General features: G+C 42.3%; 1 protein-coding gene across 6 annotated transcripts in view; it reads left to right on the plus strand.

Moving 5' to 3' along the window:
- Nucleotides 1-1,124: 1,124 nt before the first annotated feature.
- LOC104954646 (sodium- and chloride-dependent GABA transporter 2-like) overlaps nt 1,125-15,979 on the plus strand; it is a 28,563-nt gene continuing 13,708 nt past the window's right edge. Inside the window, exons 1-12 of one of the 6 annotated variants that reach the window (XM_010781812.1) lie at nt 1,125-1,163; nt 8,952-9,190; nt 9,538-9,672; nt 11,252-11,392; nt 11,473-11,563; nt 11,654-11,786; nt 13,263-13,397; nt 13,555-13,658; nt 14,212-14,336; nt 14,431-14,543; nt 14,798-14,935; nt 15,101-15,203. In XM_010781812.1, the coding sequence (XP_010780114.1) occupies nt 8,977-9,190; nt 9,538-9,672; nt 11,252-11,392; nt 11,473-11,563; nt 11,654-11,786; nt 13,263-13,397; nt 13,555-13,658; nt 14,212-14,336; nt 14,431-14,543; nt 14,798-14,935; nt 15,101-15,203 (1,432 nt within the window). In that variant the 5' untranslated portion in view covers nt 1,125-1,163; nt 8,952-8,976. Of the gene's footprint in view, nt 1,164-4,393; nt 4,412-8,052; nt 8,409-8,711; nt 8,869-8,951; nt 9,191-9,537; nt 9,673-11,251; nt 11,393-11,472; nt 11,564-11,653; nt 11,787-13,262; nt 13,398-13,554; nt 13,659-14,211; nt 14,337-14,430; nt 14,544-14,797; nt 14,936-15,100; nt 15,204-15,979 lie in introns of those variants that run through there. The other 5 variants (XM_010781811.1, XM_010781808.1, XM_010781807.1 and 2 more) reach the window with 5 other exon arrangements.

Genomic DNA, 15,979 nt, shown 5'->3' on the forward strand with positions numbered 1-15,979 from the left:
ACACACACACACACACACACACACACACACACACACACACACACACACACACACACACACACACACACACACACACACACACACACACACACACACACTTCTCCGCCTCATTCTGTTTTCATTTACTCGTTCGTTATCTGACCAGCTTCAATCTTGTAGGCTACTCACTTCGTTCCTTGGAGCCCTCGAAAGCGTTTTGGAGGTTGATGCCTCGGTGAACTTGAGTGGTTTGGCTTTCTTGTCCGCAGCAGCAGAAAGAATTTTCGAATGTTTGAATGAATCAAAGTGGGTCGTCACCCTCGATTTTCTCTAAGACGTATGCTCCAACACACAGTTGCACGGGGTGCAGAATAGTTTCCCCCCACTTTCGTGAAAGACATCGGGGTACTGCTTTGCCCGGTCTTTAGCAGAAATGTTCGTCGTGTGAGTTCAACACGTTCACTCTACGGTGTTGTTTACCTTCTGTGATGATGGCGCGTCATCATCATCACTACTTCACGTCAAGATGAGTTAACTTTTTTTTTTCTCAACTTTCGGTGGAAAAATGCTGGGATTATGCGGCCTTTTGATAAATATGCGGCCTTGTAAAAATCTGCGCCATTTTGCTGATTATGCGGTAAATTCTGCGATCGCAAAATCGCGTTTTTCTGGAGGGTCTAGTTAGCATTGAGCTAGAAGCATTTCACATCATCTGAGTGACTGTAGACTCTTAAGTCCCACGTTTGTATTCTTTGTATGTCGAAATGAAGTATATCGGTAAGATTATACTTTCACTGCTTGACATATTCCATCCATGCAGAGTCATAGTTGCCAAGTCATCCTGATTTTGTGAAAAGGGCACGCTGTGGGATGACATATGCTGTTGCAAAGTCATCATCAGCGTTTGTACAATCATGCATTTAGAAATATTCACTATTCATTATCCTAGAAACTGTCTTGTCATCGACCTCCTTGCGTCATCGCAGAGTGTTTTTAACCGAGACATTCCAACGATACAGAAAATCATACTGTAGATTGCTCAACTCTTTGTCAACTCAACATTATGCCTATTACCTGAAAGAGCAGCTCCTCCCACCTTACCTGTAGGCACTTTATTGCATCCCCTGCACCGACTAGGACTAACACCTGAGAGGACATCAGAGACCAGTGTCTCCTTTCCACTGGTAAGTGCAAGATACATATGTGTTTGTCAGTGTGTCTATATTTAAATGTATATCACATTTTTGAAAGTGAATGTTAACACTTTAAATCAAGTCTATTGCTGTATGTACAGTGTTGTGAGTCATGTGTGCAGACCTCTGTTTGCTGTGTGAGCTTATATAATGGAAGGTAATATATCAATAAAATATGTGCACTTATGGTCTAAGGTTAAAGCAGAATTCAAATGACTTATTCAAATGTAAGGCAATATGATAATACTCCTACACTCAAATACAGGGTGCAATATGTAGTAGTACTAATTTAGCAGAAAGGCTGCTGTCCGTTTTGTATAATTATTTATTATTATTGATAAAGTATGATATTGTAATGATGTGCTTGGTTTTGGTGGAGATATAATTGTTGAATTTTTTTTTGATCCGATCAATTGTTTCATATGTAAAAGGTAAAAAGAAGAATATCTTTCTGAAATAAAAGTATTAGTTGCTTTAATAATAATGTAAGCGCCTCAAAATTGTATTTAAATGAGCATTCCACAGGTGCCGCTTGACACACCTGGTAATTATAGTTACCGCTAATTAAAAAAAAGCATTCCATTCTCCACTTAACCTGATATTTGACACCAACTTCTGTGAGTCACTGCTGTCCATCTGTTGTAACCATACCGTATCCCTTTCTGGCCCACTGGCACTGAGCCAACACCTGCATGACACAGCACAATGTTACTACTAGTATCAACTACAGTAACAGGGAGTTTGAATCCTTAGCCACGTGATGGAGGGCCGAGGTTCATGAATGCTAACAATAAACTAGAGTTCAGTCAGGGATAGCATACTTTGATCATTGAAACGCATGGACAACAACAATACAAGAGATTTGAAAGTTTCAAAAATACACTTTGACAGGTTTAGTGATGACTTGCCTTGTTTTGTTCAGCATGATGAGCAATCTCCACACATCAACACCACTCTTTTAATAATGAAATCTCCAGATTGTGATTCTCACTTAGTAACCCATATGTGGTTTGAATTTCGAGAAGTTGTTTTGTTTCTATTGATGTTGCACATTTAAATGCTTCATCAATGTTCCAACTTGCTGCTGTAAATCAGCACCTATCAGCCATTGTTGTTGTTCCGTTTTGCCACATGGTTTCTAGATTGTAAACAAGCGTTTCATTCACCTCCACGCCCTGCTTCACCTCTCAGTGCTACTACAGCATGATGTCACCGGTGTTACAACACGCGGGTTTTACTTGTGGTCCCCGTTTAGCCTCATGGACTTTGTATCGCCTGCCAAAGCGGGACACAGATGTTTCCAACCCTTTCTTGTGATCCGGCCACAGTGCTGAGGCAGCTCCTTGGATTTGGCAAAAGGCACTTTTCTGTCATCACCATGTGGCGGGATTTTGGCGTGCGTTGAGCAATTGGCCCCTTTGAAGCGTAGTTGCCAGGAGGATTTTACAGAATAACTGAAACCAGTCATATGGCCCCAGTTTTCCCCCAACAGCACTGAAGAGTCTCCTTGTAGATCCTCTGTCAATGGGACAAGGAGTTACCTGAGGCTTTGTGTTGTTTATGAACCATAGCTGTGTACAAATGGGCTAATATAGCAGCAGCGGGCTAGGTGTAGAGTTGTGACGAATGGAATTAAATATTACTCCAAGATAACACAATGACTGTCATCAAGACACAGCAATAAGAAAAGTTCCTTCAAAGTTTGGAGACAGGTTTTTAGCCAAAGTTGTTTTATGAAGGGGATCCAGGCTTAATAATTGTGTGGCATTGTACCCCTCGCACCCCCCTTAAGACTTGCCAGGAACATAATCCTGGTGCTGAAATTCAAAATCTGTTTATTTAATGCAGTCAAATTTAAGGCTTTTGACGCTAATAAATGTCATAATAAGGCTTAAAGACTCCTACACTTTGCCACGTGTGTTATTTGTAACACGTTTCAGTTTTTTTCCTGAAAATCCAGGGGCCCCTCCACAAATCCCCAGTGAAGCAGTGTGGCCCTTAGAGCCCCTTGACCAAGGCGCTTAACCTCAATTAAGTCTCCCGGCGTCCAAGCGTATAAAACGCCTGGCTGAGGAATTCAAAAATCTCCCATAAGTTAGAGCTGCCAAGCGCACAATGAAATAACCAAATGGGGTTATAATGGGTGCGATGGCCTGTAATGATATAATTACTTCGCAGGTAGCCCACAACGTTGCCACAATGTCGGCAAATTATTATTTTTTGGGTGTAAAATCGTAAATTCCTTCCAGTTAATTCATAAACCGGCCTTCAAAGTTAGATTCCCGCAGAGTTTTCTTTCTCCCTGGGGATGAAAAACAGGAGTCTTTGTATTTGCTGTCATTCGTGGTGGAAAAGGAGCGGGGGGGGGGCTTATTATTTGATGTTTTGAGATAATCCAGCACTGCATTCCTCCCTGGGGCAACCACAGCCCAGAGTGTGAAGCTCAGGGACTTTAAACTACATTAGATGCTTTAATAACTATACAGCTGACTTAACTTGACTTCCACACTGATTATCTTTTTTTACTTTTCTCTCTAGTCATCCACAACAAATCACATTTCCAAAAATACCTATAGATTCAAAACATAATCAAATGTATGCCCGGTGTAAATAGCACTGTCTACTATGGATACCTGGGTGCATGTGTCTCTGCCATGCTGTAAACACCCCGGGTACAAATAGCATTGTTCATTATTGACACCCGGGTGTAAATAGTATCTGCCTTATAACATTTATGTAGTTTTTACTTAGCTAAAGCATCAACAAAGCTGCTGTCATGGAGAGCCGCTCTGATTGCCCTCTGTATGATGTCAGCACACAGGACATATTTTCGTACGCATATTGTAATCCCCTCTGTCTAATGTGCTCTATACATATTGTGCAATATTTTAAATATAATGTACAGTTGTGTCAAATATAGATATCACATGGGCAAACCAAGATGTTCTGTTCACACAAAATGGCCATTGTTTATGATGCTTCAGGGTGGAAACGACATGTTGGATGTAACAACGACTATGACTCCCATGATCGTTTAGCCCCTATCTTCAGGCTCAGTGAGCGTCAGGAATCCTGTTTTCCCTCTGAGTGCCTGTTTCATCACAGACGAAAACCGGTTGGGCTAAGGGAGAGCAACAGTGTGCTCGCTTTCCTGTAAAATGATGCGAACGAACAGGGTCATAATTAATCCATCTCATTAAGGCGCTACATTGAGGCTTAGAGGGCATCCACGTTAACAGGTAAGTTCAGCTTAAGGACAGGCATCGTAGTGAGTCACAGATTCTCATAATTCATTGTTTTATCCTCCATTTTGCGTGATTTGATCTTATATTAATTTGTATAAAAATGTTGTGCAATGTAACCTAGAAACATGTTGAGGTTATTTTAAAACTAAATTACTTATTTGACCATTCCAGGAAGCAACATTTTCAATCTAAGTAGTATAAATTCAGGCAAAAACATCTCTATTTCAAATATATTTGCCCATTAACCTTTTTATATCACAAAATGCAAGTGCTATTTCCAGAAAAAACTTACTTCACAAGAATTTAAACTTCTTTGGGTAAATGCAAGCCTCTATTTGTAGTTATCCTAAACAGCAAAATTAACTTAATTTTCGATACAGAGAAAAGATCATATAGGTTTATTGTCATTCTGTTTTTATAAATAACATCCTTCATGTATTTTGTTTGTTTTAGTTTTAGCTCAAGCATGATAGGATTTTCTGTCATGTGTGTTTAGCTCCGGTTTGTAAGTGAAATCAATTACTTATTAGTCATTCTTATAAAAAAAATACAACAAATTCCTTTGAAAATACGTGCGAGAATGAAAATGGCCATTCCTCAAAGCTCGTATTGTTGACAGGCGTAAGCAGGGTAAAGACGGCTTATCTTACACTTTGCATTCAAACATACGGAAGACATTTTCATGGAAACTTTACTTGTCAAAGTTGTCAAAGGAAATGTAACGAATCGAATCATATTGAGACCTATGTTTCCAGTGGAGCCACACACATCTCACAGGTCTGCCCACTGTGGTTAAAAGACTCACGTAGGGAATTGCCACTTAAAAACATTCCCATAAAATCTCCAGGGAAGATTATCAGCAGCAAATATCTTGCCTACCACAAGCCTCGGGGGAGTCTTGTACAGTGTGGACATAAGGCCAGAGGTTACATTTAAAAGACTCTTCTTTTACAAGGTATGTTTTTCACATAGGTTGAAGAGGAAAGGGGGTTAAGCCGCAGGAATGTTTACCTATTTAGGACATGGGAAGTAGAGTATGGGAAGGTCTGAAGTGAACGTGCTCTTTTAAAAGGGGTTCAAACGAGGCAAGAAGACCACTTAAACTTTTAACAGTTTGTCTGACCTGAAGGCAGCAGATTAACTTCTGAGTGCAAGAAAACAGAATTATCCTGCAGATATTAGATTACCTTCACCTTTCTGGTCTGATAGTTGGCGGACTGTAATCAGATAAATGGCGTTGTGTTGTCAAACATTCGCTCTGTTGAGGTGTTACACATGGTCGTTATTGCACTCAATTTAAGCCCCTTGTTTAAGCTATCAAACTTCATCTGCATCATACAATACCACTGTTTATTATGCCATTCAACCACTTCTTGTAGTGTTTTGTATAATGAAAGTATAAGTATATAGAGATTGCGCTATTCTTTAACATGTTGCTTCCTATAAGAACTTGCCGTTATACAACAGGATAGACGCATGTGACGACTTTCACAATGCATACCATTGTATTTCAGTGACCCACTACCCTTGCCCTGGATGCCAGACACAAATAAAAGCGGCCGTAAAGCACGCAGAAATTGTGTAAGGCTATGCCTGGTCTGAGTTACATGCCATGGCAACACGTCTACAGGCGCTGCAGGTTCGTCAGGACGGAACAATGGCGACTGTATTGAAGGGTCCTTAGCGCTGGATTTTTATTTGGCCCCTGGGAGGCAAAGCAGACTCTGCGTTTGGAGAGCAGTCGTGTAAGTGGAGTGCACACGTGAAGGAATTTGTGCATTGTATATGATTGCAAGACTTTTTACCACTTCCTGACTCTTGACTCTTGGCCCTTGACTTTTAGGTTTTTTTGGAGGGGGATTTATTCTACTAATGAAGGGGACAGAAGTCATTTCTGACATGCATTCATAGAGGGATTTTAAGCTGTACATAGAAATGGTGTAACTTAAACAACTTAGATAATCTGTTCTTAAGTTTGATGGATGTCATTTCCATTACACAAAGGGAAATGGAAAATGTGCTTCTTATCATGATATAATTTGTTTAGCGCTGGAGCTTTGTTTGGTACATTATGTGCTCTGCTTGTTGACGGTTTGTATTGGTGGGAATTATAACTTTATTGGATAATTAAAAGGACAAGATGTCCCGTTCTCGCTATTGCTGTAGGCAAGGTAAGGCAAGGCAAGGCAAGGCAAGGCAAGGCAAGGCAAGGCAAGGCAAGGCAAGTTTATTTATTTATATAACCCAAGTCCAAACACATGTATGCATGTGTGCATATATCTACAAGTCAAGAGGACAATGATTACTTTTGCATGTGATTTAAACACCTACTAATATAACCTAATATGTCCATGCAGTGGAATGTAATTTTCTGAATGGAGCAGAGTACTAGCTGGAGCCTTTTTTTTTTACTGTGGCTATAAATGCTCAGCTGAATGAGCACAGGCAATGACACAGCCCATAAAATGTGCTAAAAGCAGCTGGAGTTGGTCTAAATGGTTCAGACGCTGAGACCATTTACAGGACAGAGTCCACAATAGGGACCTAAAGTCTCAGCAATGGCCGTTATGCATAAGATAAACTAATCTGGTGATTTTAAAAGCAGCTTGAACATATAAATAATATAAATAAATTCACCCACATTATTGAGAAATAATGTATTATTATAACTGTTATTTGATTATAATTATTATTATATCTATCTTAAGATGATGGTGGCAAGTAAAGTACATTTATTCAAAAATTAAATCAGCTCCACCTTAATAGGGTATTATTATTATTATCATAATAATAATTATATACTTTTAGTACTTTAAGTAGTTTTTTATTTTAATACTTTTGTATTGTTATTAGTTATAATATAAAGCAAGTTAAGCATAGATTAGCATTAGCAAAAAAATGATGTGGTTGTGTAAAACTCACTTCACTTCATTGAGTAACCTTCTTTTGCTGGTATGCATTTACGTGCCAGGCTGAACCATTTACTTTATTTCAATGTTTATACTTTATACTTCTACTTTACCAATATTGCAATTGTGTGGTTCCTCAACATGTATCTACACGTTTTAGTTACTGGTGACACTGCCGATTTGGATTATTCACACAAAATGTAAATACATCATGATTTAAATTAATCTACCCTGCAGTGTATACAATTCAATTAGCTCCACCTTTACCAGCTGCTAGGGGTTATTATGATCATTATAATCTGCAAATATTTGTTAATACTTTGGGATTTCAATTATTTATCATTTATAACAAGTTCATTACAATTGCGTAAATATTAGTTCTTATGTAAAACAAATAATAATCTTGTTTTGTAACTCTGAATTGTCATCGTTGAATAACGTTTCTATTGCTGTTTGGCATTGGCAATGGCATCCACGCGTCAGACTGGTCAGGATTAAACCATCTGACCGATAGTGAGGGGGGGTGTTTGCGGTGCAGAGAACTACAGGAAACACTGAGGTAGGCAAAGAAATGTCGAATTCTCTGCGATGTATCGTTTCATTCGTCATAGCAAGTGAATATGTAATAACAGGTTACCTGTTTTTCAATTCATGTTTTCATTTATTTTGATCATAATTTCAACACTCCTCCGCAGAGATAGCGTAACCGTTAGAAAGTGTTACATGTGTAACCTACGACGAACTGTGGATAACAGGACCTGTAAATTAGCCCATGTGTTGCTAGCATGTCGTTATCACGGCATGTAATTTTAATATATATCTCATTCATTATTTGTCGATGAAAATGAAGGGTTGCTTATGAAAGCCGGCTCGTGGTCGTTGTATCACATGGCACCGAAGGGGGAGAAGGAGGAAGAGAGAGAGTGACTGAGACGAGGTACATAAACGTTCACAACTATTTTTTTAAAAAGGAACAAAGTTGCTAAAAAACGTCCTCAGCAACCCCTGCTGCAAACCCTGCTTCCATATGGAATTGAAACAATGGAAATAACATATAATATGAAAGACAAAACACATAAAAGGTATGTCTGCTTTTGTTCTAAACATACCAGGAAATGAGCCACATATAAAATAACAATAACAAAAGTGCGATAGGGGGGATATAATGACATTTCTACATGCAGAAATACAATGAGGTAAAGTCATTTAAGGAAATAAAGTAAAGCATCAATAATGGCTCAGTTCCAATTTGTGAAATGCAGCTTGAATTACACCTGTTATTGTCTGACTGCATTAAAACATCTTAAGTCTTTAAAACAGTGTGTATTTTATGAAATAGTGTTGTGACAAATATAGCCTTCAGTTCAGGCAGATGGTAAAAAGGAAATCATCAAAATTGGTCCTTGAGAGTTCTGCAGGCTGCAGATAAAGGACGCACACCCATGTGAGTTCGTCCTTGAGACAGAACAGATAAGTGAGGCAGCTAGACCAACTGTCAGAAAAAACACCCAAATTCTTGTGTAACAACCCGACTGCAAAGATGTGAGTGAAACTTGCTTCGTGCTCCTTTTCTGTACAACTTCATCTGACAACTTATGCATACTATTGTTTTTTCTTTTATTCAGGGGTGTGTGTGTGTCTCAACCAGTGATGGCCGACCAGCTGCCTCCACAGCAAGGAGACCCGCTGCTGAATACATTCCACCAAGGGAGCCTCCCCAACGGGATAAAAGCCTCCAAAGACGGCATCCATGCCAGGGGACAGTGGGCCAACAAGGCGGAGTTCCTCCTGGCCGTGGCGGGGCAGATCATCGGCCTGGGCAACGTCTGGAGGTTCCCTTATCTCTGCTACAAGAACGGAGGAGGTAGAGTGTTAGGGAGCAGGGAGAAATATTTTCCTATTTATTGTGGGGTGTCTTGGTCCGCGGGTGTTTTTTTTGTGTTTAAGGACAGAGAGTGTCGTATGCTGTAAAGCCCCCTGAGACAAAGGTGTAATTTGTGATATAGGCCGTTAAAAAAATGTAAAAAAAGATTGATTGATTAGTTGACTTGGGATGAAAATGTGCAAGGTTTTTGTTAGATCTGGGGATAATTGTATTTTTTTCATAAATGTGTTCATAACACTCATTTGTATTAGTCTGTCAAACTGTGGTAGTTATTGTGTTGAATGCAATCATAAGACAGCACCTTCTGTTTGTGTGTGTGCGTCCAGGTGTGTTCTTCGTGCCCTACATGTTGTTCCTGGTGCTGTGCGGGATCCCCCTCTTCCTCCTGGAGACCTCACTGGGACAGTTCACCAGCCTGGGGGGGGTCAGCGCCTGGAGGAAGATATGCCCCTTATTTGGAGGTACGCTGATCTAATCATGTCATCTGTAGACGTTACATGCACCTAGCTACGTTTATGGCTGTCACATAAGAAATTCTCTGAGGTTAAAATAACAAATATATGTTAAAAAGAACATTTGAAAAAGCTAACATCTGCCTGTTTGGTTCTTCCTGTGTTTTTTGCCCCATTTATCCTCCGTACTGATGCAAGCGCTCAAAGCATTCCTAAATCCACATCAATCTGACACCAACCAGGATACTTGGAATGCCCTGCAAGCTGCATGCGTGTGCAGCACATATTCAATCTCAACTAGTTTATCAAAACAAGTCAAGTGTGCAGAAGGCAACACGCTCCCTGCCTGCCAATAAAAACACACACTTAGAAGTTGCATCATTTGGTTTCGTGCCATCCAAACAATGCATCACAGATTCACTTTACACACCATCAAACGAGGGAAGTAGTACCGGCTGTGATCAATGCTTTATTGGAGAATTAAAAAAAGAGTTATGTCAGGTGCAGCGGATCCAAAACCTTGAGGGTGGAAGAAATGTATTGGTATGGATGGTGGAAATGCAATACAATGTAAGGAAATGTGCACATCACCTCAACCCATACAGGAACCACAGAGGACTTTGATCAGTCATTATCCCCAGCTGTGTTTATTTATAGGTGCAGCAGAATGACAAATTGGGGGTTAAATGATATGAATACATGCTGCACTGAATTACTTTAGCTGTGATTAAGAAATAATCAACTTTTTAAAACATCATTCAAATAATGAAGTCCAGAAAACACCACAATGTTGAGTTGGTGTGTGCAGCAGCCACGTTGACCACCTGGGAAACACATTGCAAACATAATATATTGCCTTTATTTGCCTTGTTTAGTAACAAATATGTGCTGCTCATATGGCACGCGGATGCTCAAACACAGGTTACCAGTATTTTGTGACAGATTATTGTAGAAAGACCATGTGTTTTAAGGCAGGGATGAGCTATGCTAAGAATACTTGGCACGTCCTTGAGCAATGTGTTTGTATACACTCAAACAAAGAGCTGCTTCTGTAAGAAACCGTCACATGTAATATGGAATCATCAGATCGAAGCCTGCATTTCATTAGAGGAGACCACAGCCAGCCATTTGTCTCGGTAAACAGCCCACACGCTCTAACCCACTAAAAGCCTCACAAGACTCGCCATTCTTCCGTAATGAAGATATACTAGATGTGGGGCTGCAAGTCGAGTGTCTCAATCAATGGATGCTTTCATGTGAAGCTCTTGGAACTGATAATAGAAAATGCTTTGAAGCTTGTTTATTTGTGTAAGTGCGCCGCGCATCAGCTGACGATACGATCTGCCTGTGTAAACCATCTCTCCCTGTTTCTGTATGTCTGCGCTGTAGCATGAATTGCTGACAGATTGAATCTAAAACCAAATATGTATTCATGGTGATTTACGAATATCACGAATCATAAACACATGAGTTTCTGTAGAAGGAGTAAAGATGCTTTAAGCCAGATTTGAACAAATGCTTGATTTCCCTCTGCAGTCCCAAGAGCAGGCACACATAACACAGTGAATGAATGATGGTGTCTCTGCAGGTCTGGGCTATGCCAGCCAGGTGATGATCCTGCATGGCTGTGTTTACTACATCGTCATCCTGGCCTGGGCCCTCTTCTACCTCTCCTACAGCTTCCAGGCGGTGCTGCCCTGGTCGCACTGCAACAACACGTGGAACACAGGTCAGTAAAGACAGCAAATAAAAAAAATGTTGTGTCATTTTGAGTCCGCCGTGTACAACCTGCTGTGTGTTCCCCTGCAGAGGCGTGTGTGGTGTTTGAACGCCACAACCAGACAACCATCGCCAGCAGCCTGCCAGAGAACGCCACCTCTTCCGTCATGGAGTTCTGGGAGTGAGTGTAGCTCGGTTTCTTACTTCTTTTTAGTGCAATTGATCATGCATTGACAGTGTGTGTGTGTGTGTGTGTGTGTTTGTGTTGTAGGCGAGAAGTACTCCGTCTCTCCAGCAGTTTAGACGGGCTGGGTCCAATCAGCTGGAAGCTCGCTCTGTGTCTCGCCATCGTCTGGCTGGTGTGTTACTTCTGTGTGTGGAAGGGAGTCAAGTCTACGGGAAAGGTGAGCAGAAAACACACTGACCTCATCACCCGGAAACCCAAATGTGCGTTAAAACTCCTACTCCACTCCTGTGACTTAACACTTTCTAAACATGTAATTATCTTTTTATAAAAGTCCATAAATAGGAGATTAAACAGTTGGTATTCACTTTGAATCCAGCCCAGTCTTGGTATAAGGCCCATAATATGACTATTAAAAATGTAATTTCCTTACTGAGAATTCTGCTTTTAATTGCAAACATTTTTTTCCTGATTTAAGCTGCAGCCCGCCAAGCATAATGCAACGGAGAGACGGTGTAAAATAATCTTTATACCCTAAGCAGAGACGTTTGCTGAAAGATTGTCTCCATTAACACAATCCAGACGGCTGTACATGAATCTTCTTTTTATTTCCCTGTCTCCTCTGAGTGCAGAGAGTACAAGGTCGTAAAAACAGCGGTGTCCCTGGAACTGGTAGCCTCTCAGGAGTTTAACACAAGGGCTTTTCATCAGAGCTGTGTGACTGAGTGGAGGCAAGGTGAGGGCCCTCGTCCACATATTTAAAGGGGCCGTATTATTCCCTTTCCTGTAGTGTTCTTTCAAAAGGGACAGCCCACTGCAGCAGTATAGATCCTCGTGTCACTGCCACCATCCGTCAACAGGTTTTAAGACTCCATCTTTCCTGGGTTCCCTCCTTTAGTATTTCTCTGCTCTGTTATGGCGCAGTTCCACTATGTGCCCGGCCCGTTTTGGTTGCGTTTCCACTCGGCGTGGTTCCGGCTAGCGGGTACTTTTTCACAGTTTTTCTGGCTCTCCAAAATCGAGGTTCTTTCCGGGCCAACAACCGGGCTGAGTATGCTAAACTAGTGAGAGAATCGCAGGCATCTACAACAAAATGAACATATTTTACTGTGACTTAATTGTAAGTCACAGTAAATTCAAAATGATGTCGAAGTAACAACATACTGATACCGGTTAGTAAAAACCATGAATTAATGCTTTGACAAGTCTGCAGACAGACGGCAGGCGAAAAATGGAGATCGGCTAAGCTAACGCAGTGTATGCTCCGACCATCCACACTCACAACAACGGCCTACAGACATAAACAAACCAGCGACTGTATTCTCCATGACACAGACAGTCTGTGGTTTGTACTTCTTTAACTTTCTTCTAGTTTCTGAACAGATATGAGGAGCTGTGAGCTCTGAGTGCTAACAGCTAACGGCTGATGTTGGTTTTTGTGTTTCGCATTGAAGATGACGCCACGGCTCCGCCTACACTGCGTTACTATAGATACTACCCCAGTTCCTAAACTGTAATGGAAACGCAGCGTAAAGTGAGCCTGGCCTAACGAGGCCTGGCCATACCGTACTAAGCCGAGCGAGGCCCTGCAGTGGAAAAGAGCCATTAGAGGACCTCACCAGAATCGTCCCTGCTGTTTTCTTCCGTCTCCGTGCCGTCCTCCTCACCACTTCCTCTCCCCCTGTGTGAATTGCAGGTGGTGTACCTGACTGCCACGTTCCCGTACGTCATGCTGTTTGTGCTGCTGATTCGCGGGGCCACGCTGCCCGGAGCCAAGCAGGGCATCATCTACTACCTCAAACCCAACATCACCCGCCTGGCAGACCCACAGGTACACACACACACATACTGTGTACAGTTATTATAAACTTTGCCAGGCCCTAATACTCTTCTCTACTGGACAGAGTGCAGGGCTTTGGGGGTTTGATTCATCGTTTCTGGCTTTCATTTCACCTCAGTGTTAATGCATGTTTCTTCTCTTTCTCTAGGTATGGATGGATGCAGGTACCCAGGTATTTTTCTCATACGGAATCGGTTTGGGGAGTCTCACGGCCCTCGGCAGTTACAACAAATACAACAACGACTGCTATAAGTGAGACCCTTTTGTCACACACATACACACACACACACACACACACACACACACACACACACACACACACACACACACACACACACTCTCTCTCAAACACAGGCACAACCCCACATACACACACACACACACACACACACACACACAGACTGAAATGTAAGATGTAAGCTCCCGCTGGTCAGATGGCTTCCAGGAGGAATGGCTGGAATGGAGAGAGAAAACACACTGATACAGCCACACCTTAAAGAAAAGCCCTCGCTGCCATGTTTCCCACACTCTGTAGACTCACACACACACACACACACACACACACACACACACACACACACACACACACACACACACACACACACACACACACACACACACACACACACAGAAAGGGCCAAGCACTAAACCCTTGGCTTGGATTTACTGTACCACTCAACAGCGCCACTATACATGACCAAAAACCAAGTGGATTCTGTTACAGGCCCTTTTCAACGTGCACTTCCTCAAGTTGTGTCTTCCTATGACGCTTAAATAATTGCCTTTTGTTCCTGTTGCCCTCCAGGGACTCTTTCCTCCTGTGCCTCCTGAACAGCATCACCAGTTTCCTGGCAGGTTTCGCCATCTTCTCCGTGCTGGGCTTCATGGCTGAAGAGCAGGGGGTGGACATAGCCTCTGTGGCCCAGTCAGGTGAAGTGAGGCCGGGGTGGAAACAGCAGAAGGAAGTCTGTTGATTCTGTTTAAATATCTTATATTAAATGTGTACATTTTTTCGTCCTCTCAGGACCTGGCCTTGCCTTCATTGCCTACCCGAGAGCGGTTGCCATGATGCCTGTACCCCAACTGTGGGCCGTGTGCTTCTTCCTCATGATCATCATGCTGGGGCTGGACACACAGGTACACACACACACACACACACACACACACACACACACACACACACTGATGAATCACGTGATGTAGTATGTAAAGTGCAGGTGCCATTTCCTTAGTAACTTAATATGTGTGTTGTGTGTCTTCGTTAACAAATTGGAGTGTGTTACTTCTGCAAGACGGGCTTTTGGCTTAAGATACACATTTTTACTGAAACCATTTTCACAATTGTTCACTACATGCAGTATCCCCCCCTCTGTCTCCCCTCTGTCCCCCAGTTTGTGAGTCTGGAGGCCCTGATGACGTCGGTGACGGACCTGTACCCTAATCTGATCCGACGGGGTCACCGCAGAGAGCTGCTGCTGCTCTTCATCTGCATCATCTGCTTCCTGCTCGGCCTGGTCATGGTCACGCCCGTAAGTCACCTGTACCCCTTGTGTTTGCCTGCTCTAGGGCGCTTCAACATTGGCTTATTTTGCCACTGCAACTTTTGACAACACTGCTAGTGCTAAACCAGAAGACCTGACGCAATTTATTTGAATAATGTCCTTTCCTCTCTCTTTCTTCATGCCTGTGTCCAGGGGGGTCTGTATGTGTTCCAGATCTACGACCATTACTCCTGCAGTGGAGCCAGCCTGCTGCTGCTCTCCATCTTCCAGTCGCTCGCCATCGGCTGGATCTACGGTACAGACCTCATCTCCCCTCCCCTCCTTACCACCTTCGTTACCTTTTCTCCTTGCTAATCGTCTCCTTTTATTCTGACCTTTCACCCACCTTTAATTGTCCTTCTTTATTCTCATATAGTCCCCTTTCATTTGAATAGTGTCTGCCTGTACAGCCTCAAATATTCTCTGATGTCTTCTTTTTTTTACACACATCTTTTCTCTCACTTAAGCACATTTTCATGTATAAAACATCCTTCCTGACCATTTAATGCCAACATTTAATGAAATTCCTAAACACCGGAGCTTATTAGTCTAAAAAAAGGCAGAATAAATCTTAGGTTGAGGGGTGTCAGTACACACAGAAAATAAATAAAGACGGAATAGTGCCAAGAATTAATGAAAGCAGTTCCTAAATTCTGATTAACGCACACACTCCACTTCCTCCCCCCCTCCTGCATTCCTGTTGCAGTCAGTAGACAGTATATTAACATGGCTGCTGCTACCCACTGTTGTAAGGAGACTGGCTCCTCGCCAGGCTCCTGTCTGTCTCCTCCAGGCCCTAAATCAGCCCCCGGGCCCCGTCGCCTCTCAGTCTCAGGCCGGCGGCCCCAGGGAGCCCCTATCCCAGCCAGACCTGGGGCTCTACAGCATTTACACAAAAAAGAAACATTGTTTGTTTAAGAGTGGGATGAGAGGAATGCGCCATGCATCAGGACAACGTAATAAGAATGTTATGCCAGCGCAGGTGATAACAAATTAGCTGTGTGTGTGTGTGTGTGTGTGTGTGTGTGTGAG

Source organism: Notothenia coriiceps, unplaced genomic scaffold, assembly GCF_000735185.1.
Source record: "Notothenia coriiceps isolate Sejong01 unplaced genomic scaffold, NC01 NC01_scaffold00023586, whole genome shotgun sequence".
NCBI classification, from domain to species: Eukaryota; Metazoa; Chordata; class Actinopteri; order Perciformes; family Nototheniidae; genus Notothenia; species Notothenia coriiceps.